At 42.3% G+C, this 15,459-nt stretch overlaps 1 protein-coding gene across 1 annotated transcript; it reads left to right on the forward strand.

The window, feature by feature from the left end:
• Positions 1-410: 410 nt before the first annotated feature.
• WDR87 (WD repeat domain 87) lies at positions 411-13,161 on the forward strand. The gene is made up of 7 exons (XM_045570926.1): positions 411-895; positions 2,695-2,862; positions 3,286-6,155; positions 6,562-6,833; positions 7,322-8,631; positions 8,761-10,959; positions 11,008-13,161. Exons 1-7 carry the CDS (start codon positions 824-826, stop codon positions 12,793-12,795), a joined length of 8,679 nt encoding a protein of 2,892 aa, XP_045426882.1. The 5' UTR covers positions 411-823; the 3' UTR covers positions 12,796-13,161.
• Positions 13,162-15,459: the final 2,298 nt, after the last annotated feature.

A 15,459-nucleotide genomic window follows, 5' to 3' on the forward strand; every position in this document is an offset into this window, starting at 1 on the left:
GTCAGGACAGTAATGAGATACTTCCTGGCAGAGGGGGCTTGTTAAAAGTAGGATTTATTCACAATCCACTTGGAAAAAGTACAGGTTTGTTTTCATGAAGACCAAAGATAAGGGAGTGCAGAAGAGGATGATGTACAGATGATTCATATGTAAGGGAGCTACTTGATTTCAACAGCCTGGGAAAAATGGTTGGATCCTTTCTCCAGCTGTGCTATGAGGGCTGACCCTTAGTCCTAGGTACCTAACATCTCAATTTCCTATTTCAATAGTCAGACTTGAAAGTTCATAAAAACATCTAGGGAGCTTGTTACAGGTGAAGGTCATTGAATCCCACCTCCAAGGTCCTGTTTCAGAGCAGGACCTGGGGAATCTTCATTTTAAGACATACTCTCTGCCTTTTGGACTTGGGAACTCCTAGTACATGCAAAATGCTCTCTTAGCACACCACCAGCAGCAAAGAATTATTATTTGCCTGGGATGATATTCCCTTCTAGCCCCTTTCTGCTTCCCTCACTCATAAATCCCACTAGGTTATGATAATTAAGATTCAATCCTCAACTCTTTGATGTACTCTTTCCAAACCCCAGTTTTCTTGTCTATAAAATGAAATAATACCTGCCTTACTGGGCTTGAGTGAGGATTAGATGAGAAAATATGTCCTATATATAGTTCCTATAAAAAGTGTGCAATAAACATGAGTTCATGGATCTTGCCTTCTGATTCCTAGCTCCTCAAAAAAGTATAGTGGCTAAGCTGGCATGTTCTGGATTTCCCACAGGTTTTTAAGGAATGGTCTTAAGCAGGACCAGGGATAATCAAGGTGATGTCTTCCCCCAGACTCATTCCCCTGTGGAAGGATTTTAAATACCTCATAAGTGACATACTTAAAAGCAAGGTAATGTATATGTAGTAAATAAATGTTATTGGCTTCTATCTTAATAGTTATGATCACTTCTGAGGAGCATAGATCCGTGGAAGCAGGTAGAGGAGACCATAAAGACAATTGTCACCTTAGGAGGAAGTGGACCATCAATTTCCAAATGAGTCTAGGGACCTTTTGAAAGGACACTTTTTAAAAATCCTCACCTGAGAGGGAGAGAGAGAGAGAAAGCGATGTGAGAGAGAAACATCGATCGGTTGTCTTGTGTATGCATTGCAACTGGGGATCAAACCTGCAACCTAGTATGTGCTCTATTGCTGTTAATCCTCCCCAAAGGTATTTTTTTCCATTGACTTTTTAGAAAGAGTAGAAAGGAGGAAGGGAGAGAGAGAAACCTTGATGTGAGAGAGACACATTAATTGGTTGCCTCCTTCACATACACTGAACAGGGCCCTGAATCCAATCCCTCAGTGCATGGGACAACACTCTAACAACTGAACCACACCAGCCAGAGCTTGCAGAACATTTTGATAGTGGAAGGTAAACACTTTGGAGATTTGTCAGAGGAACTAGCCCTCTGGGAAAAGATTTTTCTAAAAAAGAAAGGAGCCCTAACTGTTTTTGGCTCAGTGGTTGAGGTACATACTCATGGACTGAAGGGTCTCAGGTTTGATTCTGGTAAAAGGCACATACAATTCAGTTCAATTTAGTTCAGGACATGTGGGAAGCAACCAATAGATATGTCTCTCTCATACCAATGTTTCTTTCTCTCCTCCTTCTTAAAAATCAATGGAAAAAATATCCTTGGGTAAGGATTAACAACAAAATAATAATCCTATATAATAAAAGGATAATAGGCAAATAGATCAAATAGTGAAACTACCAGTTGCTAAGATGTGCACTGACTGACCATCAGGGAGCAGACACTCAATGCAGGAGCTATCCCCTGGTAGTCAGTGCAGTACCACAGCAGGAGCAGCACTCAGCCACAAGCCCTGAGCTGGGCTTGTGAGCTGCGCTGACAAGCACAGTGGTAGTTAAGGGAGCCTCTTTTATCTCCATGGCAGTTGGATATCCCCTGAGGGCTCCCGGATTACGAGAGGATACAGGCTGGGCTGAGGGACACCCCAACAAGTGCACAAATTTCATGCACTGGGACTCTAGTAATAAATAAAGAGAAAGAGAAAATTCTAGAGAAAACATTTGCTAAACTTAGTTTTGCTAAAGTTGACTCTGTGTTTAAGGATCCCAGTTTCATGTTGAATAGCACATGCTCTGTCACTGTGGGATAATATATTTTGTATTATATATATCATCATCCTGTCAAATTTAAAAGCCAGGTAGGGGTCCTATAAATTTTATTTAGTGCACTTCTAAGCCTCAATAACTTAAAGCTGCACTGCCTTTTGGGACACCGTTACATTGTATGTGGGTATATGGCATTGCTCTTTCCTAATTAATGTGTTAAATGTTCCTTTCATGGCATATGTACTTTTTAGACAGAAGGGAGAATGTTAGAGGATAGGTATAGTTAACTTCATATTGAGAAAAACATCAGTTTCCCCTGTGCTCACACTATAAAATTTACCCATATAGGCCCTATAGAGGTTTGGTTCTCTCATGTTGGGGGTTTTGTTACATGCTTGTTAAGTGTAGGTATTCACGAGTGATACGTTGTGCATGAGTGAGTGTAACACAAGTGATCTTTGAGGGTGTAGCATAACTTTTGGAACTGCTTCAATTGTAGTTTGAGTGAGAATATATTTAGTGCATTTGTATCCTGCTCTCTTACTTTATTCCATGCCTCTATCCAGCAAAATTTAGATGACTCAAAGAGTGACGTAGTTGTGCTGAGTGACCGGCCTGAGATAGTATTCAAAGAATCTCGCCATCCTCAGAATATGCCACTTATATGCTATTACTTCAGTGATGCCGACTTCTTTGCCTCTCTCTCATGGGTGAAAAGCACAAAAGAAATACAGGTAAAACTGCCTACTCTTTTTTCTTTTTTAGCCCACCCTACAGGGGCCTTCCCCATATAAGCCCTCACCCAGTGACCTAGAGAACATGTGATATTGTGCTCCCAGATATATGTCCTCATTATGGCTTAAATAAACTCTTATTATTATTTTTTTTAAAGTGACTTGGATCCAGGAAATCTCCCTCATATTTTCTCAAATTACAGTTTTCACATTAAATAGATTTTATAGTTTCCTTAAAGTAGGCCAAGGTCAAGGAAAGAATCCTATGCTTCCTGCTTCTACAACCACCATAACCAGGGGTAAAATTACTTTAGAACCCTCTAATTTCTCCTTGGTATGAGAATAGGGGAAAAACAGCTGAATATTATGCCCTTTCCTCTTCTACTATAATTTCTAGGCACTTTCCATCTTATTCTCTTTTAGGCTGTAGTTTGGGTGAAGAGCAAAACTGAGGATGCGGTTGAGAAGAGAACATTCTCCATGACTGGACGATTGCAGCCCATCCAGTGTATGGTACACACAGGTCCCTTTCATATCCTTGTGGCCTACTGTGGTGACTTGCTTCTGCGGCTCTTCGGGGACCACTTTCGGTCATTCAAACCCCTAGGTATAGTGCCCTGCCGCTTTAACATCAACTGCCTCTGCTATGACCCAGAAATGAAGATGCTGCTGTCAGGTATCCTGGGGGCAGTGGTCACCTGGACCATTGAACAAAGTGGCAGGGGCCTCCAAATCGCGCACACGGTTTCCATGCCTGGTGATGAACTTGTCCAGGACATCATATTGAATGGCCCCAATGGCTCCCTCCTAGCCTTGTGTGAGACTGTGGTGAGGGTCCTTGAGCGCCAAGGCCAGAGTGAGCTAGTAGAAGTGAAGAGGTTCACTTCTACCACTAGTGGCTCATCTATCACCTGCTGCTTCACCTGTTTTGATCAGGGCTTACTCTATGCTGGAAACAGGACTGGGTACATCCAGGTATGGAGCCTCAGTCAGAGCTTCTCTTTCCACAGTTTCAAGGCCCATTCCTCATCAGTGATATGTATCTGCAGCCGGCCAGAAGCCCACACTCTGCTAACAGCTGGTAAGGAAGGTTTCATTAAGGAGTGGAACCTTACTTCTGGGAATCTGCTTCGGCAACTAGAACTTGGTGAGGAATTGTATCGACTCCAATTTATTGATAACATTACTTTCTTCTGCCAAACTGCCCATACTTTCTCCTTGCGCCGTCTGCCCTGCTTCTATAGCCTCTTCAATGTTTGTGGCTCTGCTCCAGAGCAGGTTCGTCGGGTCCGCTGTGGTAATGACTGGTTCCGGATCTTATGCACTACTGAGGATGGCTTATTACGCTTTGTGTCCCCAATAACAGGGGATCTTCTGGTTCTCACCTGGCCCTTCTCAATCCTGGACCAGGCTGTGGATTGGGCCTATGACCCAGATAAAGAGGAGCTCTTTGTAGCAACAGGGGGCTCAGATGTGCTGGTCTTTGACACAACCCGCTGCCCTTGCCCAGCCAAGTATCTTCTATGCACCTCACCAAATTCTCAGGACTCAGTACAATGTATGGCTTATGGGCATTTCCACCTGGGTCGGGGTCTAGAAGGACTAATCTTTTCTGGATACCAGAGTGGTATGATAAGAGTCCTCTCCCAGCACAGCTGTGCCCGATTAGAGAAATTCATGCACTTTGGGGCTGTATTGGCCCTCTCTACACTGCCTGGAGGGCTTTTAGCTGACCGAGAAAACTCTTTGCTTTGTTCTTATGGAATAGATGACTATATACACCTATCTGAAGCTGTGCTTAATGGGACCAGAGTACATCTGCGTCCTCTAGCTAGCATTCTCAGCAGCTGTCACCTAAAACACCTGATACTCTTGCCAAAGTCTGTGGGTGCCATCACAGAAACTAACTGCCTGCGTCTCTGGAAATTCCATGATTTTTTGCCCTCTGAGACACAGGCAAAATTTATAGAGACGTTGCCTCTGCATCAGTGTGCAGTTACATCCTTTGATGTATGCCTGACCTTGAGTCTTTTTGTCACAGGTAGCATTGATGGCTCTGTCCGAATATGGAACTTTCACGGTAGACTTGTAGCCATGCTGGACTCATCATTGCATTTTGGTCCACTCTGCTTTGCAAATGACCGGGGCGACCTGCTTGTGACTTTCAACCAGAGTCTTTATCTGGTATCCTGTTTAAAACTCCTTCCTCCAACCCTGTTGGTTCGCCTTTCCTTTATGAGCATCACAGATGATGTGCTAGAAATCCCTAAGCCTTTCATACCAAGCTTCTTCTTCTCCTTTGAGACCATGTTTGTGCCCAAATATATCTACCTTGGACAAAGGCAACAAGTATTAGTGGGTCTGGAGAAACTTGTCAATAAGCGGGCCATTGCCTTTGACCATACTGTGCCACATGTCATAGAAGATGATGAGCAAGGAAGCTCCATATTACTGTCTTCCCCAAGACCTGGTTCCTTGAATAAGGAGGACACTAATATACACTTGAGGAAACCTTATTCCCATTATGTGGTTCCTCCCCAACTACAGTTGACTTCCTGGGATGGACTCAACCCTTATCAGATACTGAAATGCTACTTTGGTTATGGGCGGAAATGGCCCTTTGCTCCTGATTGCTATATCCCTAACTCAGTGATTCGTGCCCGTCTTTGGCCAGAGGGCAGCCCAATATACCTACAGTGCAACCTGCATTCACCCATACGGAAGTTGGAATGGGACAAGTCTCAACAATTCTTCTGGCACAGTAAGGTAAGACCTATACATGATGTAAAAGAACAACCACAGGAAAAGGAAGATGAAGACTTCATAAAAAGGAGAATGTCTAAGGATACAACTTATAGTGTCCTTACAGACCCAACAAACCGTAGTTGGCTGGGAAAAAAGATGAATGAAGTAGCTATTAATAGCTTGATTGAGACAATCCTAAACATTATGATTTATGCTCCTCCTCCATTGAAGTACCAATACTGTGTTAGTGCACTAGGGCAAATCTTTGCTTCTTACCAAGTGTCTCCACCCCTGCGCTCTGAAACAGCCCATCGTCTGCTGGATGATACAACCAATTCTAATCCACTGATCCGAGAGCTAGCCTGGGAAGGGCTGAATCGTCTAGGAATTATCACTCATCTCTTTGCCATGGCTCTGGCCCAAGGGTTAATGGACAAGGACCAAAGAGTGAGGAATAAGGCACTGAACCTCATGGCTGACACTGGAATTCACTCTAAGACTTCACTCTTAAACTTGATCCAGAATCGAGATACTTTCCAGGGGATGCAGTAAGTTCTTTATGCCTTCCTTAATTCTTTATTAGTTTCTAATTTTCTTCTCTCCCTTTCCAGTTTTCCCCTTCATTCCCTCACCATCTCTTCATCCCTGTTCCTTGACTTTTCCTGTTCTTTTTCCTTGTTCACAATCTTTACCCATTCCTAACTAATTTGACAACCCTCTGACTCTTCAGTCCATTTTCCATTTCTTCTCCTATTCCTGCAGCCTCCATATAGATCACTTCATTAATTGACATTTATCTTCCTAGACATTTCCTTTCTTCTTGACCATCTTTAACTTTACATAACTCCATCTCTGTTGTCGACTTTGCTAACCCCCCTGCTTGTTCCACATTAGTTCTTTTTCATTTTCTCTTACCCCTAATTCAGCATGCTCCTTCTCTTTTAACTTTCACAGGCAGGAAATGATTGGTGAAGAAAGCCTGGACAATCTGCTGGGGATGCGTGCCACAGATCTCCAAATTCTTCATACTCAAGTGGAGCAGCGATTAAATGAAAACCTGACCTTGTCACATGGAGATGAAAAGCCTTCTTTTTCTTTAGATGTCTCAAGGAGTCCTAAAACAATAACCATTTTCAATGAAACTGATGTAATTCCAGATGAATCTGCAGTTGTCATCAAACCCAGCAAAGGCCACAGACGGGGCCGGGCAGGGGGAAGAAAGCATAGTATGTACCACATTTTCCAGCGTATAAGATGACCCCCCTAATTTTACAGTTAAAACATAGGTTTAAGCCTGTATAAGACTACCCCCCACTTCCAAGGCAACACCAGTTCTTTTTTTAATAGACCGCCTCTCTGACTCTGGCCAATCTAAGCAGGCCTTTTTTTTCGTTTCAAAAGTTGTCTTATATGCCAGAAAATATGGTATCCAGTTCATGCTTCAGAGTCCCCAGAGGCAATGTAGTTTAGGTTAAAGTGGGTCAAGGGGTATCAGATAGGACTAGAGATAAGTGAAAAGATCTTTTCACAGAGAACCTTCCTAAAAAGAATCCACCCAAACTCAGGAATACTCCAAGGCCTGGGTGGAAACACTGGCCTCAGTCCCCTCTATTGCTATTTCTTTGTAGTCCTCCTAGCTCATACTAGATATCAGAAAATATTTTATTTAAGCCTCCCATACTTTCTTATCTATATCTTCTGATTTTCTCTGCAGCCCATAAGAAGTTGAAAGAGACTGGCACAGAGCCAAGTCCCTTAGAAGGTGAAAGTGATCAGAGTAAAGTTGCACCAATTGAGATGGAGGATACAGCCATTTCTTCGGGTTCTCCAATCTATAGTTTACTAAAAATTTCTAAAGATGCTGAACAACAGCCTCCAGAGAAAGATGTCTCAAAGGATATTGCAATGACCTTGAGGATGCTAAGGAAAATACAAGACAAAAGAGGTAAGAAAACAGCTCAGAAACACACAAAGAGGCACAAAAAAAAGACAAAGCAAGATGAAGTTATAATTGAGGAACCTCTGTCTGAAGTAAAGGAAGAACCATTTGTGAAGAAGGTGCAAGACATAAAGCGGGGTGCCTTTGGAGCTCCTGGACGCAGGGGTACCCCTGGAGATGGCTCATCCTGGCGAGATGATTTATGTCGTCTTATGACCCTGAGGATATCTGGTTCCCAAACAACAATGTTAGAATCTCTAAACACTGAGTTAGTAACCATGGCTCAGAAGGTGCTGGCAGATAAGCGCCCTAGCTGGGAGCTCTTTGAGAAGATCTGTCCCCTGCTGAAGAAAGAAAGTGAAGTTCTGCTTGAGGACCTTGATTGGGATGTAGCTTGGCCAGAGGAGAAACCAATCATTATTCATGAAGAAGCAATTAGTGAGGACATGGTGAGCAGAGAAACTAAAGAAATACTAGAGGGGCAGGATCAAGTACAAAAGGAATCAAGGGATATACAGGAATTACAGGAAATCCAGGTGATTCCCAAAAAGGGGAAGAAAAAGAAAGTTATTTTTTTAGAACCAGGTGACCTAACCAAGGGGAAACTAATGCTGAAACAAGAAGATAAGAAATCTTCTAAGAAGCCCTCTGTGCAAAAGAGGAAAGTAGTCCAGAAGGAAATAAAAGTGGATAAAAAAGAGGAGAAAATGACCACAGGAGAGAGGGATATGAGTCTGGAAGAGGAAGAAATGGCCAAACTAGAGGAGAAAGTGGTTGAACAAGAAGTAAGACCAGTTACAGATGAGAAGAAGCTGTCTTTGCAGGACTGGAAAAAATCCTGGGATGAGTGGAAACAGGCTCATGATGATACAAGGATATCCTGGGATAAATGGAAGAAAGCTTGGGAAAGGGAGACTCTTGAGGAAGAGGAGAAACCACAAGAGGACAAAGATGAGGAAAAGCTGGCTGGGGAAAAGAGGAGGCTGGGATGGGATGAGGAAACTATGTTAGACAGATCCAGGGAGTTCAAGGATGAAGAGGAATTGACCCTGGAGAAAGAATTGTCTCAGGAGTGGGAAAAAGAAGCAGAAAAGGGAGAAGAAGAAGAAGAAGAAGAAGAAGAAGAAGAAGAAGAAGAAGAAGAAGAAGAGGAGGAGGAGGAGGAGGAGGAGGAGGAGGAGGAGGAGGAGGAGGAGGAGGAGGAGGAGGAGGAGGAGGAGGAGGAGGAGGAGGAGGAGGAGGAGGAGGAGGAGGGGGAAGAGCTATTGATAGAAGAGCGGAGACAGATCCAGGAAGAATATAAACAGGCTAAGGTTGAGAGGAAACGAATCCGAGCTGAAAGAAAACAAGCCCAAGAAGAGAGGAAGCTGGCACAAGAAGAAGAGAAGCTGGCACAAGAAGAGGGAAAATTAGCTCAGGAAGAGAGGAAACTGGCCAGAGATCACAGGAAACTGATTCAAAGAGACAGAAAAATGGCCCAGGCAGAGAGGAAGTTTGTCCAGACAGAGGAAAAACTGGCCCAAAGATCAGTGTGGCTAAGCCAGGGAGCAGAGAAATTGGCCCAGAATAGGACAAAACTGGCAAAAAAAATGGAGAAACTGGCTGACAAAGAAGAGAAAATAGCAAAGAAAAGAGGGAAGGTAGCTGAGGTTAAAACTCTATTGGTCCCGAAAATGGAGGAAGTGGTCCAGAAGGAGCAAGATATGGCATGGCAGGAAAAGGAACTAGCCCAAGAACTGGAGGAGTTGACATGGGAAGAGGAGGAACTGGCTTGGAAAGAAGAGCAACTGAATCAGGAAGAGGAGGAATTAGTTAAGGAAGAAGAGAGACTGGCTCAGGAGGAGAAGACACTGGCCTGGAAAGAGGATAATCTGGCTATGGAAAAGAAAAATGTGGTCCAGGAAGAAGAGCTGCTGATCCAGGAAGAGAATAAACTGGCTGAGGAGAAAGAATTTCTGCCTGAGGAAGAAGAAGGGCTTGCCCAGAAAAGGGAGCAGTTGATGGAGAATAAGGAAAAACTGGCCCAGGAAAAGGAAATTTTGATCCAGAACAAAGTGGACCTTGCAAACAAGAAGAAAATACTAGTCCAGAGGAGGAAGACTGTGGATCTGGATGAGAAAAAGAAACTGGATCAGGAGAAGGTAGAATTGATTAATAGGAAAAAGAACTGGCACCAGCTTAAAGAAAACCTTTCCCAGAACAAAAATAAACTATTGCAAGCAAAGGAGAAACTGGACACGTACAAGGAAAAATTATTTCAGGTAGAGAAGACATTGGTGAAAGAAAAGGAGGAAATTTTCCAGAAGAGGGAGGAACTGGCTGACGTAGAGAAAAAATTGGCACAAGTAGAACAAAACCTGGCTGAGAAACAGCATAAGCTAGTCCAGGACAAAATGAAATTCACTATGGAGAAGAGGGCAGAACTTCAAAAACTGAACCTGCCTCCTAAAGAAGATGATAATACTAAGAAAGAAAAAACATTGGACATGGAAATGAAGAAACTAGCCCAGGAGAAGGTGAGACTGGCTGAAGAAAAAGAAACTCTCTCAAAGGGAGAGATTCAAGAAACCTCAACACAGAGGAAACTGAATGAGAATGAACTAGAACTACTTAAAAGGAAATTGTCATTAGAGGAGAAGATACTGTCATATGAAGATAGGATATTGGCCACAAAACAAAGTGACATTGCCAAAGAAAACTTAGATTTTGCCAGAGAAGAAAGAGTTTATGCCCAGGAAGAAAGGAAGCTAACCAAAGTAATAACGAAGCTGACTAAAGGAAACATTTCTAATAAACTATTTAAAATTAGCAAAACAATCTTAAATATATTTAAAAACCTTATAAAAAAAGAGAGGATACTAACCCAGGAAAAAACACAGATGACACAGATAACAAGGTCATTCTTGGATCAGGAAAGTATTTTGAGCAAAGAACAAAAAGAACTTGATGCTAAAAAGTTGGATATTTCTGAGGAACAACCAGAGATGACCAAAGATGAGGAGAAACTGGCTAGGAAACAGAGAAAACTGGCTAAGGAAATGAGAAGAATGATAAAGAAAGAGCAAAAAATAACTGAGGAGGAAACCAGATTGTCCAGGCAACAGAGACATTTCATGAAGGGAGAAGAGGAGTTGGGACCAAAGGAGGAAGAAGAAGAAATGACAATCATTAAACAAAAGCAAATTAAGAAAAAAACACTAAAGAGAGTTAAAATGCCACAGGAAAAATTTCCCAGTCAGGGGGATGAGGTAGAAAGTAAAGAGAGCTTTTCTGAAAAAGTGGAAAGCCTGTTAGATGAAATAGAGCGAGAGAGTTTGTCGGAGGAGGAGGAGAAGGAAGAAGATAAGGAAAGGGAGAAGGAAGAAGAAGCGGAAGAAAAGGAGGCAAAAGAAGAGGAGGAAGAGGAAGAAGAGGTGAAGGAAGAGAAGAAGATGGAGGATAAAAAGGTGGTAGAGGAAGAGGAGGAAGAGAAGAAGGAGGCAGTAGTGGCAGTAGTGGAGGAGAAGGAAGAAGTGTTTGAGAAGGATGAAAGCATGATTAAGGAAGAGCTAGAAAGTTTGAGTGAGAAAGAAGAGGAGGAAGAGGCACGAAGTTCATTGGAAGACATAGACAAGGAAAAAGAGATCTTTAAAAAAGAAAGATTATTTAAGTTACAAGAAAAAAGAGAAAAGGATCTAGAAAGAAGAGAAATAGTCCTTTCTATTATAAAAAGAACCCCTGAGATCAAAGGCAGGGATATAAACCTGAAAATTCCGAAGATTCCTTCCAAGAAACTGATCTCAACAGCTCTGGAGAGGGAAAAGACTATACCAGTGCCAGTATCTAAGAAACAAATATCCTGGATAGATAAGGCCACAATATTAAAGACACCCAGAATATTCCCAGAGACAAATTTTATGGATAAGCAACGCGAGCTATTGAAGAAATATCAGCCCATTCCTCTACAAGTTTTGGAATCCCGAGAGCCAGATTTCAAGACCCCATATTTATCCCACATATTGAGGAAGAGCAAAAAAGAACAGAAACCCAAAGGCAAACCACTAGGGGATAGGTGGCAGTGGCTTTTGAAACGTCATCCACCTCTGATGGGACAAACTAAGGTGCCCCAAATCCCAGCTAAGGAAATATTTGCAGATGTAAGCCTCTCAGATGCAGAGTGGGTCCGCCATGTCCTAGAACAGATAGAGGCAGGAAAACAGCTTTCCAGAGATAGTTTCCACAGATTGTGTCAGCTTGTCAAAGACCTTATCTCAAAAGGAACCTTAGAGTGGATGCATCTAGCCAAACTTGAAGCTATCATTTACCGTCACAGGCAGGTTCTGGAATCACAAAGCACATGTATCTCAAAACCCAGTAAGAAGATCATGGGTCCTAAATACTTGAAAGTGATCCCTCCTATAAAAAGAAAGAAAAAGGAAAGCCATCTAAAACCTTTGGCTTTTTCTTCATTAGCTAGCAAAAGGATTCCAGGGGCTATAAATTGGCAACTTCTAGCAGAGCCTTATAGGAGTACATGGGTAGAACAGATATTCAGTGCCCTTAAGGAGATGGAGAGGCAACATGTTTATCCTGCTACAAGAGACATTGTCACAGGTGCCCATGCCTCTGTAGAAAAACAAATGCTAGCACTGATGTTTCAAAAGGACTTAGGGGCTTTTAAGGATAAAGGCAGGCTTCCCAAATTGCCTAAGATGGAGAAGACAACACAGCCCAGCTCTAAAAAACAGGAAGAAGTGCCTCTATGGGATACATTTGTGGCACTCTACCATGTTTTACGGATGTTGCAGGAGCAATATGGAGAAGACAGTGCTGCTTGGACAGAACAATTCTACCACCTCATGGATCTGTACCAATTTAAGTCCCCTGGAATCCAGAGATTGCTACAAGACCTGCTACTGAGAGAGGAACCCCAATCCCATAAGATCATCTACAAAGAGGGCCCAAAGGCGATGGAGCTGGTTCCTGGGGAGCGATTGTTCTACCACCTGTTTTGTGGTCGCTCTCACATTCCTAGAGGTCCTCTGGAGTTCCAGGAGGTGGTGTCTCTCTCAGGACAGAACAACGTGCATACCATGCTTCCAATGGGCATTGCCCATTATGGCATCTTAGAACTTGCCTGGAAGAGCCTGCCCCAAGCTGATATTCACCTCACCAATGAATTGTCCCACATTGTGGCTCCTAATTTGGGACTGAATGGACATCAGGATTTTTCATTCCCACCTGGAGAAAGGTCTTGCCACCAGATCTAGACCTTTATTTTTAGGGCCCATACAGAGGTAGGGCCAGGCAAAAGCCCTTTCCCTACCCAGCTCCAGAAACCAACTTCTGTACATGGAATAAAGATCAAGTTCTCATATCCAACAAGCTCTGTGATATGTCCCTTTTCTTCAAATGTTGCCTCTCCATGGATTCCAGATACTCCAAAGAGTTCAGAAAACTTACCAGAAGCCCTATCCAGTGGGTCAGTTGGTTGGGCATTGTCCCATTCATTGAAAGGTCAACAGTTTAATTTTTAGTCATGACACATGCCTAGATTTCATGCTTCATCCCTAGTAGGGGGCATGTAGGAGGAAACTGATCAATGTTTTCTCTTTCCCTCTCCCTTCCTCTCTCTCTAAAATCAATAATAATATATATATTTGTGTTATATATATATATATATATATATATATATATATATATATATATATGTTTTTTAATATATATATAACAGAATCAGGTGGTGTTAACCCTCTGGAAGCCTTCAGACATAAGAATCTGTCCTTGTCCTCTTCCTTCTTGTCTCCCATCATCCTCTCCTAAAGACTATATAGGAAGGAAAGCACCTGGTACAAAAATGAATGTATATTTTACATTAATATGAGGCATTGATATAGTAGAAAAATAGATTTTTGAATCAGAAAACCCAGCATTTCCCCCCTTTTTGGGGTTACATAGTGGAGGCAGGTTCTACTTCCATGATCATAGCATGGTTATGACTTGAATCCAAAACAGCAGGTATGTTAGATGTTGAGGAGACCCTCAGAGTAAAGGCAAGAGCTTCAACAAATTCTAGTTAGTACTTCATTATTGGATGGCACTAAGGAAAAGGTCATTTGAGATTAAAGCAGAAAGAAAAGGAGGGAAGCCTATGTCTTTCATTTCCTTTTCCAATACCTAGACATAGGATTTGAGGAAGATGCTAGAAACACATGTGTCAAACACAAGGCCCGCGGGCCAAATCCGTCCCGCCAGGCCTTGCAATGTGGCCCACACTGCGCTGTCATCACTGCACTCCGCTGCGTTTCCATCACAATGACAGTTTATGACTGTTCAGTAAACCATTCGGCCCGAGATTTAGGCTGGATTTTAGATTTTGGCCCCTTCTCTGATTGAGTTCGACACCCCTAATTTAGAAGATTAAGTGAAAGTTCAAATAGCTCCTTATCCTTGTCTAGGGTCTTATAATCCTTTCCTCTAGCAATTAAGGAGACAAGAGTTAAGGCAGTGGTTGGCAAACTCTTTAGTCAACAGAGCCAAATATCAACAGTACAACAATTGAAATTTCTTTTGAGAGCCAAAATTTTTAAACTTAAACTTCTTCTAATGCCACTTCTTCAAAATAGACTTGCCTAGGCCATGGTATTTTGTGGAAGAGCCACACTCATTGGGCCAAAGAGCCGCATGTGGCTCGAGAGTCGCAGTTTGCTGACCACGGAGTTAAGGGAAAGGGCTAGTAAAGTGGAGGAATTTGTCACTGCCAATAATCATGTTACTTTCCTGATCTTCTCTCCCCACCATGAAGATTTTAGAACTGCCTCTTTCCAGATAAGCTGAGTCCTCCAATATCTTCTAGCAAGTAGCCCACCTGTGCCATTTGCTACTTTCTTAATTTATTTCTTCCACCTGAGTTTGATTTTGTGGTTAAAGAGAACATTCTAAGAAGTTGGGTTCACCTTGGAGGTCAAGGGTAATGACAGCCCTACGTATATAGTTGGACTCTTCCATCCCAGACTACATATTATACTACATGAAGTATATGAGAGCTATGAGCATGGGTCAGGGAGCCTTAAAAGGAATGACTGACCTAACAGCTGGACAAGGCAGCAGAAGTAACCATGGTCCAGCTGGCTCTGTATTCTCAACCTGAATTATTTCTCCTTTTTGGCCTGTTTGTGTCAAAAAGAGAATAGTGTACAAATTACAAACGTCAGGCATGAAACAGGGCATATCACTACAGGCCCTAACAACATTAAAAGGATAAAGACTATGAGGAACAACTCTATGTCCACAAATTTGACAACATAGATCAGATGGATGAATTCACTGAAAGAACAGGAAAGGGAATAGCAATACCTATCTACTTTATTTTGCAGTGGGTCCTTTGTAAAAAAATAAATAAATTAGTGAACCATGGATGGTATGGCTAAGTGGTTAAAGTGCCAGTCTGCCCACCAAAGGGTCATGGGTTCAATTTCTAGCCAAGGGCATGCACCTGGGTTGCAGGTTCGATCCCCAGCCCCAGTCAGGACACATGTGGGAAGGAATCAATTGATGTGTGCCTCTCACATCTCTCTTTCTTCTTCCTCCCATTATCTCTAAAAATCAATGCAAAATATATTCTTAAATAGGGATCATAAAAAAACAAAACAAAACCCCCACAGTGACAAAATACTCTATTGTGGTTCTAGAGTCAGGAAGTCAAAGAAAGGTTCTTCAGAGTACTCAAAATCTGAGTACTGGCTGGAACACCCTAAAATCCCCATCTTTGTCAAAATGGAAGTGAGCAGGACTTGTTTGTATTTTTTTTTTATTATGAAAAATTTCAATCACAGAAGTTCAAGAGTATTATAATGAATCCCCAGGTCACATCACCTAGATTTAAGTATAAATACCTTGCAAAATTTGCTTCATTTTTTCCTTTGATGAAATAT

The sequence above is a fragment of the Pipistrellus kuhlii genome, unplaced genomic scaffold (assembly GCF_014108245.1).
Source record: "Pipistrellus kuhlii isolate mPipKuh1 unplaced genomic scaffold, mPipKuh1.p scaffold_m20_p_38, whole genome shotgun sequence".
In the NCBI taxonomy this organism is placed as follows: domain Eukaryota; kingdom Metazoa; phylum Chordata; class Mammalia; order Chiroptera; family Vespertilionidae; genus Pipistrellus; species Pipistrellus kuhlii.